Source organism: Spodoptera frugiperda, chromosome 16 (assembly GCF_023101765.2).
Source record: "Spodoptera frugiperda isolate SF20-4 chromosome 16, AGI-APGP_CSIRO_Sfru_2.0, whole genome shotgun sequence".
Classification (NCBI taxonomy): Eukaryota; Metazoa; Arthropoda; class Insecta; order Lepidoptera; family Noctuidae; genus Spodoptera; species Spodoptera frugiperda.
In genome coordinates, this window is record NC_064227.1 from 1,215,448 (window position 1) to 1,235,179 (window position 19,732).

General features: G+C 35.7%; 2 protein-coding genes across 7 annotated transcripts in view; both read left to right on the forward strand.

Annotated features, from left to right (window-relative positions):
* The window catches only part of LOC118280740 (paired box protein Pax-5), a 97,290-nt gene extending 84,936 nt beyond the window's left edge, over positions 1-12,354 (forward strand). For 5 of the 6 annotated variants that reach the window (XM_035601091.2, XM_035601093.2, XM_035601092.2 and 2 more), the window contains 4 exons: positions 4,086-4,133; positions 4,744-4,878; positions 7,772-7,880; positions 10,820-12,354. In XM_035601091.2, the coding sequence (XP_035456984.1) occupies positions 4,086-4,133; positions 4,744-4,878; positions 7,772-7,880; position 10,820 (293 nt within the window). In that variant the 3' untranslated portion in view covers positions 10,821-12,354. The remainder of the gene's footprint in view (positions 1-4,085; positions 4,134-4,743; positions 4,879-7,771; positions 7,881-10,819) is intronic. The other variant, XM_035601095.2, reaches the window with a different exon arrangement.
* Positions 12,355-16,394: 4,040 nt separating this feature from the next.
* Positions 16,395-19,503, forward strand: LOC118280727 (uncharacterized). The gene has a single exon (XM_035601066.2). The coding sequence runs from the start codon at positions 16,568-16,570 to the stop codon at positions 19,481-19,483; it is 2,916 nt and encodes a 971-aa protein (XP_035456959.2). The 5' UTR covers positions 16,395-16,567; the 3' UTR covers positions 19,484-19,503.
* Positions 19,504-19,732: the final 229 nt, after the last annotated feature.

The window sequence follows — 19,732 nt, forward strand, 5'->3', positions numbered from 1 at the left end:
TTCTTACTTTGCTGTTAAATTGTTACTTGTTTTACGATATATATGTTTTAAGACTCATTTGATTTAAAGTTTAGCCATTATTATTTAATGTGATTTTTGTTATAAAGACACTTTAATTCCCTTGGTTTTAATAAAATTTCGCGTATAGTTAACTTGTACTAGTTAAAAGTGAGTAATGGATTTTTATTCTTAGGCTTATCGTACTCCAAGTCATTTAATAATTACTTAAAGTATTCCTTAGTAACGATTTTGTTTCGAAAACAATTGCTAAGGACTTGGTTAAGTCTTGTCAATGTCTCTGAGTACGGCAGTAATCCATCTAATTAGTGACAATACGAGTAAAAAGTCAAATCAACAATGAGTTACACTTTCTTTCTCCCACAAAAATAGAGCTGACCACATCCTCGTGTGTGAATGGATCACGTAGATCCCTCTCAGTAACATAAGATGCGTTTGCGCGTATCATGACGTATGTAATTTGATGCGCAAGAGTTCTATTGTAGACGCAGGCGCACGGCCGATTTCCTTGGTTAAAAGCTTTGTGGTTTATATTGTTTTATGTTTTTTTTTTGTTTTCTATTTATTATGAATGGAGTATTCGTGTTGTAACATCAAAAGGTCTATGTGTATTGTGTTGAAAATATGAGTAGAGGTACAAAGTGTACATTTAATATAATAAGCGAGTATTTAGCCAAAAAATCTGTTCTAAATTAATTATTAGCGGCTTACTCACGTAACTGCTTGACAAGAAACTTGACAAGTTTCAACTATGCTAGAGGCTCATATTAATGAGTAAGCCGATAAAATAATAATTAATTTAGTATGTCTCGCGAAAGTTATAATAAAATTCTATTCTTAAAAGAATTTCTAGTATCGGGAAGCTAAGGAATAAAACCCAAGACCCCATACTACACAGCTATTCTTACGACCACTCAACCAGACTCTAAGTACCTATAAACCAAACAGTAACAATTGGACCGAAAAACGCGGAAAAACTTAAACAATAAAAAACAAATTAATTAAGAACAATACCAAAGCTAAACTATTGGATCGTTAAACGTTAAACAGTTAGAATAACTGTTATAACTACTGTCCCTAACGTTATAAATAGGAAAGTAACTAACTAAAAATCAATCAATCTTTTTTATAATAACTATCGTGAGACAGTATATTAAATTAAGTAAACATCTCGGTCAACTCAAGTAAATTAATGGAGAAAAGCTACTAGTTTTGAGTCACAGAGGGACTCTTCATCATGAGCAGCGTGCGCAGACACGAATACGTCGCGCAGCATATTCGAAACTAGTAGAGCTTTTCTCGATTAATTACGTGAGTACACCGAGAAAAATTTGATAAGATACCCCCTCATTACTCAACAACCTATTTTGACAGGAATCGAAATGTATACTTTTTTATGGTATAAGCCGATAAACGAGAAGACGAATCACCTGATGGTAAGCAATTGCCGCCGCCCATGGACACTTAAAACACCAGAGGCGTTACAAATGCATTGCGCCGGCCATGTGGAGGTTAGGAATTTAGGGGTTGTTAGGAAATCGGTATTTTTTATAATAGGTGATGAGTCTATTGTCATACACCAGACAAAATTTTAAACACCATGCAAATGATAAAAAGTTTACATAATCAAAAAGATTAACATACATACTATAGTTTACAAAACCTAAGAATAGGATAGGATACCCCTTACTCGACAACGTACTTTGCACGATTCAGGAATGGAACTGAGTACTTCTAGCTCAGCAGCCACATTTACAATCACTGAACCAACAAGACAATAAACAATAAGGTTCACAAAACTAACGGATAGCTAAAACATCTACAGCTACTCAATTTGTTTGGACTCCATAATTTGCAGCGAACACCGTCATTATGCCATATTTGTCACGCCCTGAAAATTGCTGCTGCGGTGTCAACCCTGCATGCCGTGACAGTTAGCTTGGCATGGATTTTTGTGGGTTAACGTGGTAATGGGATTTTGGGGTACTTGGTTGTGTTGTGTCTGTACTGGAATTTTGTGTCTGGAAGTTAGGTTCGTTTTCTGGTGGAAAATTATGGAATAAAATATAAGGACTAGGTCTAGGACTAGGACCAGGTCTAGTCGATTAAGTTTAGTAGACTAGACTTATGTCAATTATGTTTTGAGTTCGATTTTGCGGTACTGATTCAGTATTACATTTTAAGCTTACATTTTTCCTGAAACGTTCTTTTCTGTTTTTTTAATCACTCCATATGATTAAATGGTCTAAAAAAAGTGATACTGAGTAAATATGAATCACACAATCTGTCGCTATTGCTATTAACAAAATTGGTACCGTTTTTTTTTTTTTTTTTTGAGACTCTTACTGACTAAAAACCACCCCGTTCCTTCTCCTGCTTTTCGAGCCGGAGCCCCGGTAAACCCGCTAGGTAGTCCGCAGCTCCGGAAAAATTGGTACCGTACCTCAACATTTCCTCATTACACAGTTGGATAAAAAAAAAAAAAAAAAAAAAAAACGGTACCAATTTTGTTAATAATTGTGTTACACAAGCTCAAACATAACCAATAAACCGTCTACAGACAAAAATCCATCACCAATCCCAACAAATAAATCTCTGAAAAATCTTTTAAACCCCTTAAAATGCGACCAGCCATAAATTGACAGTGGTCACAAAATGTTACACTGCCAACGTAAATCACTGAGAATCAGCTTTTTCATGGTTTCAGCTGAAAACTATTCGTTTTCAGCGGCATTTTGTTTCAGGGATGGTTTTAAAATATCATCCGTTTTCCAATATTGCTAGTTGCTAGTTTGTGTGATTTTTATTGTAGAAAGCTGTCTTTTGGAAAGTTAATGTCAAAGCATTTATTTCAATTAATCCTTAATTAGGCACTTTTGACACGTCCAGTTAAATTATCCATCAGTCTGTCTGTCAGTGAAGCTAAGTGCTCGTTCCAAAGTGTAGCTTCGTATGGAGAAGAACGAGCAGGAAACTTTATGTCAAGTCTTTTTGGAAATGTGTTTCTGATCAGGCGGTTATGATGAACTAGTATTTACTTGATGATACATTCTCAGAACAGTAGCTTTTTTATGGTATAAGTCGGCTACATGAAATACCACTGTACAATGTACACCACTTTTCACCATATGTGTGTTTTCACCTATAGGTCCTGTAGGATGTAAACCTATTACCATATACAGGGCATACCAGATACCATGCCACTACTGAAAATTTTCGAAAAACCCTCAAAAAGCCCAGCAACTGCTGTTGCAGAAACGGAATCGAACTCAACCAACAAGGCACTACATTCTATTATCTTAGGATTTACTATTGCATGTTTAATACATGTAGCGATGATAAAATCACTGTTGACCATAATTGTTACGGTCTAATTAACAAATTAATCTGTGATGTGGTAACAGTTACTCGTATCGCACTTAGAGTTAATCAACTTGGTCTTACAACTGATTTACATGTCTTCAAATTACTGTTTCAATTGTAAATAAGAGTAAAAAAATAAAGCTATTAAATTAAATTGTCTTGAGTACTTACTCAACGTAGAATTTGATTTCGTATAAATAAATGGACAGCCTTGTTGGTCGAGTGGTCGTAAGTGTGAATAACGAACTAGAGGTCTCAGGTCTGATTCCCGGATCGGGCTGCTGACAATTATCAATTTCATAGAATACAAAACGTAACATTATGACAATAATAAAAAAAATACGATTCTTGTGTCTAGAAGTTTCTTGCTCGTTCTTCTTCATTCGCTACACTTTAGAACGAGCACCTTCACTGACGGACAGACTAACAGACTATTGTTTATTTCTTTCTTTGTTGACGTTTCAAAAGTACCTAAGTGTACGGTTTAATTAGAATAAATGATATTGATTTTGACTTTGACTTAGAGATAGGTAAAAATCTGAACCAGTTACTTTATATTCCTTTATCTACGCGGGCAAAATCAATAGTGGCTAATTTAATATGAAGAACACCAAAATCATTATGAATACTAAAACTATTCTAAGACACCGTCCACTATAGGACCACTGTAACAAATTAATAACATGTAGTTTCCTCTTTGGCAGCTCACAATCGACTGCCCACGTTAAGCCAAACATCCCTGCAACCACTCTGTAAGCTGACTCTTATACTAGATGCTGTTACTCTTGGTCTATATGTACATTTAGATATAAATACCTAATATGAACAAGGTTACTACTTCAAGGAACCGAAAAGATTTTCACATAAAAATAAATCTTCTTTTAATAGTTGGAAGTTAGAGAACTTTAACTAAAACCATAGAAGGATATTTGAAACTAAATCAAATAGATAGCAGAAGTTTTGCTGTTGAAATTGAAATTACGTGACCATCTAGTTTTTGCTTTACGAGAATCTATGGAAATAAATACGAGACTATCCGTTTTCAATCATACAAATGTTTTTACAATTCCAATTAAGATTAGTTTCACCTAAAATATAGATTTCAATTCCAAGAATGTATTGATAACTTACTAATTAATATTTCTAACAGTTTTTAATTTTTGAGATAAATTCCTGACAGGACAAGTTTAAACCTTAGTGGTTTTTGGTTGCTATTAAATATGCATAACCCTGTATTAATTGTAAAAATGATAAATAAATTAAAAACAATATCTGAATGTAACCAAACGACCAAGAGTAACATCATCATTACCAAGACTATGATGAATAGGACAGCATTATCAAACGTTAATCTTGTTGCAGCAACGAATGACTCCACGGGTTCCAATGGCGGGGCTGGTGGGGAACCTCCATCGGCGGCTGCGAGTCCTGACGCTGCAGCACTGGTCGTCCTACAGCCGCCTGCACCGCCGTACCCTCCGTATGCACATTATGATGGTAAGTTTACTATATTTATAGTTATTACATTTTTCTTGAAACTTGTTCCAATTTAGAATTTTCTCCTGTGTCTAGCTTACCCGGCTAACTTCGTATCAACCTTCTTTGGACTTCCATAAATATAATTCAAGACCAAAATTTGCCATATCGGTTCAGCCTTTCTCGAGTTTTGGAGAGACTAACGTACATCAATTGATTTATCTTTATAGTTATTCTAAAATTTTCTCTTGTGTCTGGTATGCGTTTACAAACACAACATAATTGTCGTACATACGCATAAAAATTGTTAACTTGTTTAGGTTTATGTACGGTATTTATTTAAAAAAAAATAAGTCAATACCATCCGTGATCGTCTCCGAAACATCATGCTTGTTTGAGAGTGTATCGTATTAAACTCTTAGCAAAATTATCCTCCCAATTTAATTGTCATACAATATTATGTTCTTATTGATGAGTGCCATGTTCTACCTATCTTAATAAGAGAAGATAATAATAATATGATGTGTGCACGCAGTATACGTATTATTATTACTTAAAACAGACGGCCATGGCGTACAACGTCCTCAGAATATAACATTAGCATAAAGTAAATTACATACTTACTTTGATAGACGTCATATTCATAAAACTCTTACATATTATATCCATAAAGTGATGTATAAAACACCCGGCTTATGTCTAAGGGCTATATGACTATGTTTCTGTAATAAGACATAAAATATAAGAGTAAGAATGTATCTGAATGAAATAGCTTTTTCAAAAAAAGAAACACAAATCCAAGTAATTCACGCAAAAATATGTTAGCATCCTCTTATCGCTTAGACAAAAGCATAAAAACGCGACAATTTAACTTGATACTCCCCCTCAATAAAGATCCACGCACAGAAATAAAACAATGAAAGCAAAAATAAAAGTGGCCGAACAGATAAACAGCGAGAATCACTGTCGAGAAAACAAAAGCGAGTAAAAAAAAACTCAGGAAAGCTTTCGACAAAGTCGAGTGAGCCACTCCGAGCCATTCCGTCGGAAATCTAATTTTCTCCTTGGACCCCGCAATGCTCTCTGTGTTATAACATCATAAAATTTCATACAGCGCCCACAGTTTTAGCACTTATGCATATTAAAGAGAGATTCTAAAATGGAGTGCCACAGGGAGCGGTGTGGGGGCCGCTCTTTACGCTTCTGGTCTTTAATCTGCCGCAATCTGCTTATCTTGGCGGAGGGTGGTAAGGGGGGTAAGCAGACATCTTTAATAGCTCATTCGGGGTTCTATGCAAATAATTTTAGAGGGGGGCGCGGTGGGGGATCATACGGGCTTTGTCTGGGCTAACGAACCGGCACAAGAGCCCGCGGAACAGAAGTGCTGCTAGCTCAAACGGGTTTAGGCTCACGTTTATAAATATTAAACCGGGGTGGGAGGGGGTTGCAAGTGGTTACGCGTAAGTGTTCAGGGGGCGTGTTAGTGTTAAATTTGTTTGAGGCGTGCCGCTTTGGGCACAGCCTATTAATGTTGAGTGGTGATTCTGAGTGATCAAATTGGATGATGGTTATAAATAACGCGTTGGATTATTTATTAAGTGAAGACACCGATTTTGTGAATAATTAATAAATATTTAATGTATGCTTAACATGTTTTTGAACCACGTACTGGTTCGTTAGTCGTGGTTGATGCATATCTTAGGTTTAGCATTTTAAAATCTCTAGTCAGTGGGGACATTAACTTTTGATTTACTTTTGATATAAAACTTGTAAATTATTTAAACCCTAGTAATCTTTTAGCTACATCTTCAAAATAGAACAAAGCAAATAAACACACATGACCCAATCAAATACATCATTAACTAAATGACTTTATGACATCTCGTTGCGATGCTATATTTTTAACTCCCTAATGCCCAAATACTCAAACGTTACTCAATTTTAAGACGCTCTCAAATGTAGTTCTGTCAAAACAATCAATTCTTTATAAAATGACAGAGATAGCACGATATTTAAGCACAACTTAAAATTGAGTCGCGTTTGAGTATTCGGGCGTAACACCATCAGTTCCAATAGCCCGTAGTCAGTCTATACAACTTCAAAATCTCCCCTCGACTCAAAACGATGACATCATCAGACAAAACAATAGACTTGATCATTAATCATAGATGACGTACCTCCTTAATTCCATGAAGGAAGGAAGTCAGCACTAGAAGGACAGTTGGAAGTAAAGACTTTTTTAAATAGTTTTTTTTTGCAGGAGGATGTAGGATCTTTTTTTTTAAAGGAAATTGTTTAATATAATTGACTAATTGACAACACATATAGCACTAGTCATAACTAGTGCTTTTGTTCTGAAGTTCTAAAGCGTCTACAATGTCAATATGTCTACATATGTGTTTACTGTTTTTGATTGATATTTTATTAATGCACAAACTGTACAGTCAGCGAAGATTTTGGTATTGGTTGGTAACGTTAATCCGCAAATTGGAACTTATAAGCCTCAATCTACTACATATGTTTCTCCTGTTAACATACCCACAATGCAGTTTACCAGAAAACTACCATTTCACATGCACACTGACACCCAGACCCAAACAAACAATTTGTAGATCTGCACAAAAAGTTGCTCCGTGCGGGAATCGAACTCGCTACAACGTTGCGCGGCAGCCAGTTTCCCAGACACCACGACTGCACGTTTGGCGTGGTTGGTTGGCATAAATGGTATAGGTTGATCCGCAAATTGGTATTTCGGGTCTAAAACTATGCGTGTTAACACACCCACAACGCAGGATACCAAAAGACTAGACTATTCCAACTAATAACAATTAGTTTTTAATCTTAGTCTAGTTATTCTAGTGTTGTTACACTAGCAAACAATTGATTAATTTACAATTAATTTCTTTAATTCCAGGTACGACAACGTTAGCCAGTGAATACGCGTACGCGGCGCCTTACTCACAGTACTCCCCGTACGGCGGACCCTACTCGCATTCTGCTGCCACCGGCCTACTGTCCAAGTGGTAAGTTGTATTTGTAATCAACCTCCCTGTATTAAGGTATTCTCTTCTAGTTTAAAAAAAATAATAAATCAAATTGTAAAACAAACACTTATATAAAAAAAAAACAAATCTGTTGTTAACACGTTAATCGCCACGTCCGATACTGGTGACTGACGCTTAGTGGAGGATTTGCCTTCAACAGTTTTCTTTCAGCAGTTTAATGTTTTAATAAACTATGATGATGGTTATGTATGTTAGCACATATACTAATTATACTTTTCAGAACACTAGCGTGTTCTGAAAAGTATAATTAGTATCATCAGTTATATGACTTATTTGCGTTAAGTGAATACAAAAATAATACGAAAGAAATAAGATCATTTTTAATGAATGAAAATAACTAACTGATTATTTAGTTTATTTTCAATAGAATATCTAAAATAGTCAAGAACCTAAAACAATTTATAACATAATATTCTCTCTTACTTCTTAATACCAAATAAAAACACCAATTCAAATTAATTAACAAAACACAGGTGCTAAAACGCTTCCCTGAGGTACGCCCTCTAAAAACTGACCGTACGAGCCTCTCTAAGTGATAAACGGATCAGATTTATTTCCAACACAAAGCCATTTGTTACTCAGAGCCTGCTAAACGAGCAGGCGATTTAAATGCTTTAAAATCCTCTGAGCAGTTAATGTTTGTGGTGTGTCGAAAGCCTCTGTTAAATCTAGTAAACATTAATACTTTTGTTAAAAGGTATACATTATTTTTAATATCGATTGGTAGGAAGTTGTATAGTTTTTTTTATCAAAATTAAAAATGATTAGACGATAAATATAAATGATATAGCATAATTTCTGAAAATGGTGATTCAAATACGCTTTACTTTTGCGACGTCACACCTTTTATCCTCGAAGGGTAGGCAGAGGTGCACATTACCGAAAGTAACGTCACTTTACAATACGCTCTACGTCTTTCAATAAAAAAAATCATGAAAATACTATTGAAAAATACCTCAATCCTTGGAATCAACTATAAAATCCAGTCTTCAATAAAATCTCATTCCCATCAAATCCCTTGGAAAATTCACTGACAATTCGACAATACGAGTATAAAGAATGTCTCGTAGAATATATTGTTTTGATTCCACCATCAAATTAGATACAACTCCCAATCCCATAGGTGCTACATCAAAGCTACTTGACTATACCAACTTACTTCTACACCAATAAACCACAATACCATGCGAAAATGATCTTTATGTTTAGAGTGATAAAGCTTACTATTAAAGTTATTGACTGCATATAACGTTTTGCTATGGTGTTCATATAGGGTCGGATATTGTCGCATGTTGTCGACTATGTGTGCTTTGTTTGTTGGTGGTAGATGAAAAGGAATCTTAATGTGGATAATGATAAAGTGCAATTTTGAACTTATGCTTGTCTTTTTCTTTGTTGTGATTTACTTATTTGAGGTAATTAAATTCATTATTTAAAAAAACTCGTTAAACTGACAAAAATGTGTAAGTAGTTTCAATAAAGACTCTATCAAGCTACAAATAAATCGTTGAGACAGTATAACCTCTAAAAAATATGAAAGACTAATATTCAATAACCATTTTAAATGATATAATATAATACTATTCTCCTACTTAAAAATATCGCATCTAACAAAACTAAACATCATAAAACAGACAAAAATACAACAACCAAAATTAAAAAACTAAAAACAATTTCTCTACCCATCATAAAGAAACAAGACTTGTCAACAAACTAAAAAAAAAACATATTATCATTACAACTAAATTAATCGACAAAAAATAAATCAGAACACAATAGGGCCACACTAGTACATTTGTTACCATCCCTGTTTGTCCCTAAGGGCCTTGACAAAGGGCACGGTAGGGTCCCTAAGGGCTGGGATAACTTACAGCGCATTAAATTTAAGTGATTCATTCTACTAGGAGTACTTTTAAACTTTTGATAGGGGGCTCTTACTGTAGTAGGTGTGCATCGATTTGATTGCACGAAATAATTTGATTTTGAATTATTGGTTTATTATTGTTTAAGAAGGTTTTGTTTGAAAATAATTTTGAAATGGACTAGGCCTTTATTTCGAGATTATATTTTAAATCATTAAGTACAATTTATTTGAAAGTAATTATGAATTAATAGACGTCCGTAATCGTTGATCGAGTGGTTGCATGTGTGACTGCTGCTGGTCTCGGGTTCGATTCCCGGGTTGGGCCTAGTAGCAGCACGGAGTCTGGAATTGGGCCCAGTATTTGCAATGGGCTTACGCCCTATTACATGGGACTTATAACACAAATAGCGAACAGGTGGGTGTACAGTAGTAGTTGTAGTGACATTACATAGCGTAATGTATACCCTAGCTACCACTTCGGGAATAAAAAGCGGGAATAAAAATCAATAGCAATATCTACTTTATTTTAGTCTAGCTCTCTAGGTCTATTTTAGGAGCAACCTTGTGCTATGAAAAGATATAAGACCTTTAAGATATCTAAATTAAGTAGCTAAAAAAACAAGTTTCTTGTAGTAAAAAAGTAATTTCATCATGACAAAAAACCTCGTCTTTTTACTTAAAACTGGCAAAAACCTTGTAACTATCGAGGGCTGACTTGAATATAACGTTATATCGTCTGTTAGGCTCAAATTATCGTAGCATATAATTGGTATGATATAATCTTCCTTAACAAATTGACTTCCAACACAAGTTTTAATTATTCAAATAGAACGGAGTTTGGAATTGGCAGTAAAGCAAGAGGCTCACTCACATGGGACTTATAGCACAAATGGTGAAAAGTAGATATTCATTCTGCAGTGACATTAATGTCGTAATATTATGCAGGTGTACTTATACCTACTCCATCGGTTATAGAAGGCGTGACGTTACAGTGAAGTATTCAAGTGCTAATAATTATTTTGATTTGTTCCAGATATCAACGTACGCCGTGCGAGTAGTAGTCGGCGGATAACAACGAAAAACACAAGTGATAAATAACGGACACTAATATAAAATTATATGTATATCGATCGATCATGTGAGACAATTAGTTTTATTTCCTATAGACAATCTCCTTTTGTAGATAAATTAATATATTTGTACAATGCCCTTAAATAATAACTAATTATAATTATTTCTCTTTATTTTATTCAGGTCAGTAATAAGACTTTTGCTTTCTCGAACATTTAAAAATATAATTCATTTATACTCATTATCTTTAATTAAATGAAAGTTCAGAGAGCCAAAGTTACTTCACTACTATAAGATGTAAATAATGTATTTTAATGAAAACTATAATGTAATTCATTTAATGTCATTATTAGGATTAAGATTTATTCTCTTTTTTTACCTCAACATAGTTACAAAGTAGTGAATAATTTTGTGTAACATTTATTTTTAAAACTTCCATTTAATTTTATTTAAGCTGTCCTGTGTGCACAATGGAAAGAAGATTTTACATTTATTATTACATTTAAAATCGTTATCATTTATGTAAGTTATCTAATTTATTTTCTTTGTATTGTTATCAAATGTATTTTCTTCTGATGAAGCTGTTTAACAAACTATGCAAGTCAAATGCTAAGAAATATTATTTAGATTATTTTTGAAATTACTATGAGATTATTCGTGTTTTTTTTTACTTTTTATATAAAATGATTAGTTTTTAATTATACGTGTATAGCATGTTCAAATTAGCACGCTGTATGCCATAATTATGTAAACGTAATAAGTTCAAATAATTGTTTTATTATGAAATAATATTAGTTATCAAATCTTATCGTTTCCGTCCATTAATTATTATTATTGATTATTATTTTTCTCAAAGTTATTATTGAGATTTTTTGTAAATGTAAATATTATTATTTTCTCAGACCCGATGAGCATGCTTTTAATATTGTTTTAAAACATACATCATACAGTTTAGAGAAACGCCAAAGACTTAAAAAAATATTGTAATGTCTTTAATATACAGCGCAGTGTAATAATAGTTTATATTTTATATGAAAGAAAGCAATAACTGATCACCAAAGATACAAATAGCGGGCCTTTTTCTGATAATACATTTAAATAAAATTACATTTAATTTTTCAAAATGAATTTGAAATTACGTTTAAATTAAAAATGATTATTTGTTTAATAAGTTTTTTAAACAATTTAAATGTTTCTTTTTTATTTTATTTAACTTGATTATGTAGATCTATTATTTTTTAATTTATTAGATAAAGGTCTGAGCTGTATAAAGTATTCTACTCATTTTTGTATAATAATAATAATAATATTTTTGCATTATTATCTTCCTATTTATTAATTTGGTGTTGCTTTTAATTTCTGGAAGCATATCGTTTAGTGATCGTCATTATAATAGATAAATGATTAAAATAATTATTAAAAAATACATGGAATTTTCTGTTTAATTTTTTAATAGGTATATTTGTAAGGCAAACGCACCAGTACGAAATAAAGCATATGAGTTTATAAAAAAATGTAGTTTTTTTCTCATTTCTTGTTACTCCATTTTATTTTAATTTTTACAATATGACACAAGACACAAACTACTGCGCAGGTGAGTTTGGGTTTCATTCCTGGGTTGGACAATGACAAACATTAGAAATCTAATGCAGGGTGAAACCTCTGAAAGTTCTAACAATAAATACCGAACCTAAACCTGTTTTTTAATGGCAGTGGCACCTCCACTGCCATTAAAAGTCTTTATGCCTTTATGAAAACACGAAGCTATCGAAACTGCGAATCTTTGCGTAAGAGGAACATGTGAAATCAAGAAGTATACTTAACCTCTTTTACTCAAACACCTAATACACAAAACCTCTTTAGTGACAAAACGCCATAAAAAAGAAGAATATCAAAAAGAGAAAATTTTCAAACCGCAAACTGTCAAACGTCAAAATAAAAAAGAGCTCGTGGAAAAAAGATGTCAAAATCAAAAATGTAGTATTCTTATAAAAAAATCTATTTCGACAAAAATATAATATAAAATTCAACGTGAGATCAATTTACTCGAACAAATCTCATTAATTACTGTTAAATGGCTCCAAAAAGGAAAAAGAAGGTGAGAGAGAGTATTTGCGAGCCTCATCCCGCGAGCGCTGATACTCCAAATCTTCTTGACAGTGGGTCGACTCCCACGGGAAACACCAGGAGCGCTGAAAAGAAGAGAGTTTCAACCAGACAAGACGGGCCTATAAAGAAGCTTGGTCTAAAGAAGAATAAACAACCACCAACCCACGAGAACCCACCTTCGTGATAGAGAGAAAAAGACAGGACAAAAGTCCTAAATCAAATTTACGGGAAAAGATAAATAACAGAGGCATAACTACCATACTTTATAACATCAAAGAAATAGAGCATAAAGGCTCAGAACGATAACAGCTAGACAGACAACAGATGTGATGAAGAAATTCAGTGTATTCTTAAAAGCACCTAAGATTTTTGGAAGAAGAAAACTGGAGATGGACATTTAAAAGATTATAGTTGCCTTTAACAATGTCAGTAGCAAGGCATATACTTATTTATGTTGCCTTATCCATGATAGAAGCGTTTGGTTCGGCAGAACAAACCATTCCATTCATGAGTTATTACGCGTACGATGATGAAAGCTCAAGTATCTATAATGCGACAATTTTCTATCAGTCAGTTGTAATTACAATTCTATCATTCTTCAAATTGGGTATATATTTGAGCAACAAGCTTTGTCAAACATCTTGTTAAATTGAATGAAATAAAGTATTGATTGCTATTTTGTTGTTTTCTTTTTTAAAAAAACGTTGCCCCACTTTAGGATTTTCTCCTGTGTCGTGGGTGCGTTTACAAACATACAATTTCACATACTCATCACACCCAGACCCGAAACAATAGATTGTGGATCACACAAAGAATTGTTCCGTGCGGAAATCGAACCCGCTACACGTTGTACGGCAGCCAGTTGCCCAGCCACCGCACCAACCGTGCAGTGTTTTATTTTATACTAGGTGTTGACCGAATACTGACTTCTAACAGATTTTTTGTATTTCCTAAAAGATTATTTTTTTGTAATATAAAAGTAGCTTAAGTTACTTCTTAACACATTAGCTATCTATAACAAATGCATACTATTTAATCATCACTACACGACGGCCGCAACAGCACTTGTATTGTAAAATATTGATATTCAAACAATAACTAACTATTTTGACTTTGAGGTCAAATATCACTTACCACCAGGCGAGATAGCGGCCAAACATCGACCTATCAGATATAAAAAAATATTTAACCGGCCCCTGCTGGTGAGGCCGCGGCGCTGTGTTACACATCCATTTTATCAATCAGATCTATAAAGATAGAAAAAATTAAATCCTTCGTAAAGATTCCAGCAAAAACAGACATGATCGCAAAATACTGGCCAGCATTGTAAGTAATAAAACTTTTCACAGCAACCAAAACTATCCAAACTTAAAAAAAACTTCCATCTATCAAAACCGTCATCCGTCACAAAACTGCAATAAAATATAGTCCAAACACAAAACATTTCAATCCATCAAAACTCTCGCAAAATTTCAACAATATCTAGTTAAACAAAATACCACAATTCCATTCCACAGGCTAACTATTTTTAGAACCAAAACAAATATGGATGAAGAAGATGATGGGTGCCCACCAGTTAAAGAAGAAACGAATTGTCCACCCCCAGAGGAACATTACTGTCCACCCCAAGACATTGACCCTTGCAAATTTACAGAGGAAACAGGCAAAAAGAAGAAGAAAAAAGGAAAAGGTAATGAGTGTGAGGAAGAAAAGACTTGCGCAAATACTCCCGTGACACCTGATCAAAGAGAAAGGCTCAAGAAAGAACATTTGGAACTATGTAAGGCTGCCAAACAACCCACCTGCGGCCAAACTGCAGCGAAGGCGAAGAAGTCTAAAGACGCTTGCGAAGACGACTAATAATCAAAGATGGGAACCGTTATATGATATACACCACAACTTTTACAAACAAATAACAAAAACGTAGGTGACAAACAAAATAATAAAAATTCCAGGAGTAAAGACGCTACTGGACCATACCAGACCAATTGTAATCGACATGTAATCAAGTATATATTATAGTAGAGCAGTACCAATACATGAATTACGATCCGAAAAATTTTTTTAATTTTTTATAACAGAAGTAAAATACATTTTTATAATAACTATCGTGAGACATACTAAATTAACTAAAAATCATGTGAGTAAACTCACGTTGATCAATGGAAAAGTTCTACTAATTTCGAGTTACAGGTGGACTCTTTATCATGAGCAGCGTGCGCAGACGCGGCGACGTCGCACAACCAACATCGTGCTGCACGATGGCTATGCTGCGTTGGCTGGGCGTGTGCGCACGCTACTCATAATAAAATAGATTTGTTAGATTTTGACTGATTTCACTAAAAGTAAGAGCTGCTGTTAATTTTAAAGGTAGTTAAACTAAAATTAAAAGCAAAGTTCCTTTATATCTTCTCTTTGGGGCAGTAAACAGCAGTAACTACGCTCTCAAAGTAGCTACGGTCAACGTTTTGGTAAGGGCGAGGCTCCATTAATGCGATGCGCTGCGTTGCTTCGCGTACATCGTCGCGATGGAACAACGCATTGTACGCTGTAGCGTACCACGTTGTGGTTGTGGTGTACCACGACCCCCGACTCACACTGCTGTGTCTTAGATCATCCTTCGCAATAGATAGATACCCACGTGTACTTTTTTTTATTAAACACGCCGGTAATCGAGCAGACGTAGGTATTACCTGATGGTAAGCAATCGCGATTGCTCCATGCTCCAGTGTCCATACACTTGAAACACCAGAGGCGTTACAAGTGCGTTGCCGGCTTTTTGGGAGTTAGGAATTTAAGAGTTATTGTTCGGGAATCGGGGATGAGGAAGATTGGGAAGAGGGAAATGGGCCTCCGGTAACCTCACTCACACAACAAAACACAACGCAAGCGTTGTTTCACGTCGGTTTTCTGTGAGGCCGTGGTATCACTCCAGTCGAGCCGGCCCATTCGTGCCGAAGCATGGCTCTTCCACACTTTTATTAGGACACGGTCATAGCGAACGGTCTAATCGGGTGTATCATAAAAATATATAACGTAAAACGACGCTGCGATGACGCACTAATCCTGCGATGGGGCCTTATCCTAAGTTAGTTCATTTCTTCCAATGCGACGCACAGTAATTTCTCGCGTTATTTTTTTGTAGTCAAACAAAAAAAAAACACGAGAAATTACCACAGATGAAAAGAAGTTTATTCGAAGTAAATTATTACGATTACTTACACATTATTTACAACTTAAAAATACCTAAAAAAAGGAATAAAAACTAACTTAAAACTGAAATAGATAAAAAATTAAATACAATTAATATTACACAGATGTATAAAACTCTTTTAACAACTTAATTTTTAAACCAGCTGTGCCAGTTACCGTTACCTACAATCATAATAATAACCTTTTTGTTGATCAGAAACTTGTAGAATAATTGACATGACACATTATTATACACTTTTGTCAAACAGAATAAACCAAAGCCAGAAAAATGGCACCAAAATCAGCAACGTAAAGCAAAATAATATAATAAGCTCTGTGATACCCAGCAAAATGTAAGTCAGATAAGCACTTTATCCTAGTTTCGATTAAATTCGAATTTTTAAATATTATGCATCTCGAAAACTTGGCGAATGAACATTGCGATGTTGGTTCTATGTTCAAAGCCATTGATAAAGAAACTCAAACTAAACAGGTAAAGGATACTAAATGCTCAGAGAAAAATTTTAAATTACCGCTTCCAAGAGAACTAGAGAAAAAGGATGATGAGGAAGGAACATTAAAAGTATTTTCATTTTGTCAAATTATACAGGACCCCGAAAAACCAACATCTGTTACGATAGTCAAAGAATCTCTCACTGAAGAAGCCCACCCACACAAGAACCATCTAAATGAAGACACTTCCTCAAATAAATACAGGTATTGCAAAGAAGTTATAAAACCATATTTACAACCTTACGCACCAGATTGTCCGAATTCTGCACAATTTCTTATCAACGATGCAATAAAAGCTGCTAAGGAAGAGTTTCCTGAAAACCCACCTTGCTACGAAGTGCCTTCACCGGACAAAAAAGACGGCCAACGACCGCCACCTAAAGAATGCTCGAACAACTGTTCTTCTGATTTAGACGAATCTGATCCTTGTGCACAAGAAGATAGCTGTGACGTTGAACCACCACCAAAGGCTCCTAAGAAATGTTGTGATTGTTCAAAAAAAGACAAAGACAAGAAGAAAGAAAAGAACTCAGGCCCTAAACCAAATTTTAGACTGTGTCCAGGTCAACCACAACCAAAAATTTGCGTAGAAATAACAGATCCTAGTTTATGTCCAGGTTGTCCTAAGGCTAAAGATGGGAAAAAAGCTGAGGATAAGTGTTGTTGTGTGTGCCTAATAGGTAAAGAAGATCAATCTAATAATTCAGACTGGCCAGCAGGTATAGAATCAAATTGCTGCAATAAATCCGGAAGTGATGATAGTTGTATAACAAAATTATTTAATAAGGTAAAAACTGTATCCGAAGCTTGTTTAAAAAAAGTGAAGCCTTCAGACGGTAATCAACCGTGTTGTTGTGAGAAACCTCCTAGTCCCCCTCCTTCCCCTGCCCCTGACTCATCGTGTTGTTGTAAACCAAAAGCTTCTCCTTCCCCCCCTCCTCCTCCTGCCTCTTCCTCATCGTGTTGTTGTAAACCAAAAGCTTCTCCCCCTCCTCCTCCTGCCTCTTCCTCATCGTGTTGTTGTAAACCAAAAGCTTCTCCTCCTAAGTCTAAGCCGTGCCCTCCTAAGCCGTGTCCTCCTAAGCCGTGTCCTCCTAAGCCGGAGCCGAAGCAGTGTCCCCCTCCATCTCCGTGCCCGCCGGAGCCAAAACCGTGTCCTCCTAAACAGTGTCCTCCTCCTAAAAAAAAGTGCCCTCCTGAGCCGAAGCAGTGTCCCCCTCCATCTCCTTGCCCACCGGAGCCAAAACCGTGTGCTCCTAAGCCGTGTCCGGCTAAAAAGCTTGCATCTTCATCTTCTTCTTCTTGTCCACCGTCGAAAAAATCTTCATCTTCTTGTTCTCCTAAGACTTGTCCAGCTAAGAAGTCTTCCGCCACATCTTCTTGCCCACCACCGCAGCCAAAACCGTGTTCTCCTAACACTTGCCCTGCTAAGAAGTCTTCCGCCTCATCTTCTTGCCCACCACCGGAGCCAAAACCGTGTTCTCCTAAGACTTGTCCTGCTAAAAAGTCTTCTGCCACATCTTCTTGCCCACCAGCGGAGCCAAAACCGTGTTCTCCTAACACTTGTCCTAATAAGAAGTCTTCCACCACATCTTCTTGCCCTCCGCCACCAAAACAGTGCTCTCCTCAGCCGTGTCCTGCCAAGCAGTGTCCTCCTCAACCGTGTCCTAGGCCGTGTCCTCCAGAGCCGAGCTCTCAAAAGCAGTGTCCTGCTCACCAGTGTCCTGTTGAGGAGTGTCCTGCTAAGCAGAGTGCATCTAGACCTTGCCCTCCTACGCCGTGTTCTACTAAAATATCGGGAATGGATGACAAACCAAGTGAGAACCCACCAAGCAAATACAAACCGTGTCCTACCGAAATTCCTGCTAAAGAATCAAAATGTTCTGAGACCGACTCTGAAAATAAGACATCTTCCCCTAAAAAGAACAACGACACAAGTTCTGACTTAAAATTCAGTCCCAAAGGCCCATGCAGTGATGGAATAGCAAGTCAGCTAGTACAAGTAGAAAATGCAAAAGATTGCTATAAACCACGTGTGACCAATGCCGGTGGTGGGGGCTGCTCCTGTGGGAATGATGACAAATCAAAACGTAGACAGACTTTTAAAAAACCAGCAAACTGTAACCCGAAAGGAAGTGGTTCTTTGCTCGGTAAAGAAACAATGGACGCACATAATATAACTATAAATACCCTCAAATGTGCAATGAAAGATTTAATGTGCACAGTTTTTAGAACTACACAAGACGCTGTTTCTGTTATATCTACCGAAAGTTCTAAACAGTTGGAAAAGCTGAAAAAATCAGCCTCGAATGCGTTTTCGTCGAGCGACTGTCCACCGCCAAAGAAAGTAAGCGACGAACCAGATAATGCAACTAGCAACAGTAATCTGAGGCGATTCAGCGTCATTAACCTAAACAACTTTCCAGAACAAATAAATTTACCACCATGCAAACCGCCAGAACCTTTTCCCAGCACCGCAAGCGGGTATTTAGGAGCAGCACTCGAAAAAGTCAACTCTGTTGCATCAATGATCAGCAGGTCACTCATTTTTGAGATACCACCACAAATTAAACGAAGTTATAATGATGATAGTTCTGAGTATGACGTTCCGAAACCAACTAAACCAAGAGATGTGGAAAATATAATTATAAATCCTCTTGAGGTTAATGTTTTCACAACAATCAAGGATAAAATCTGGTCTATATTCGGTGAAGATGATAAGCAAGAAAGAGAAATTCGATCCACTTCGTCCTACTCTGGATCTTTAAGCTCTGAGAGTGATGAGGATCTTATAAATAAGATTATCGATTAAATAAATCTTTCGTGTTGCTATTTTTTGTTTCATTTGTAGTGTATAGACGTTGGACCTTCCTTATTGTGAAGTATTTGTTCGTTTGATAATACCTCTTCTACGTTATGGTATATTTTAGAGACATTAGGCGATGCCGGACGATGTCGGGAGACGTCGGACGACATCGCCGCGACATTGTTGACTGTGCGACAAGGAACAATTTCATACAATACATGTCGCTCGATAAATGGTCCTAGTGGGGACGAGGCT

Bases quoted from the DNA above. Each gene is read 5' to 3' on its own strand.
- LOC118280727 (XM_035601066.2), top strand. From the start codon at position 16,568: ATGCATCTCGAAAACTTGGCGAATGAACATTGCGATGTTGGTTCTATG.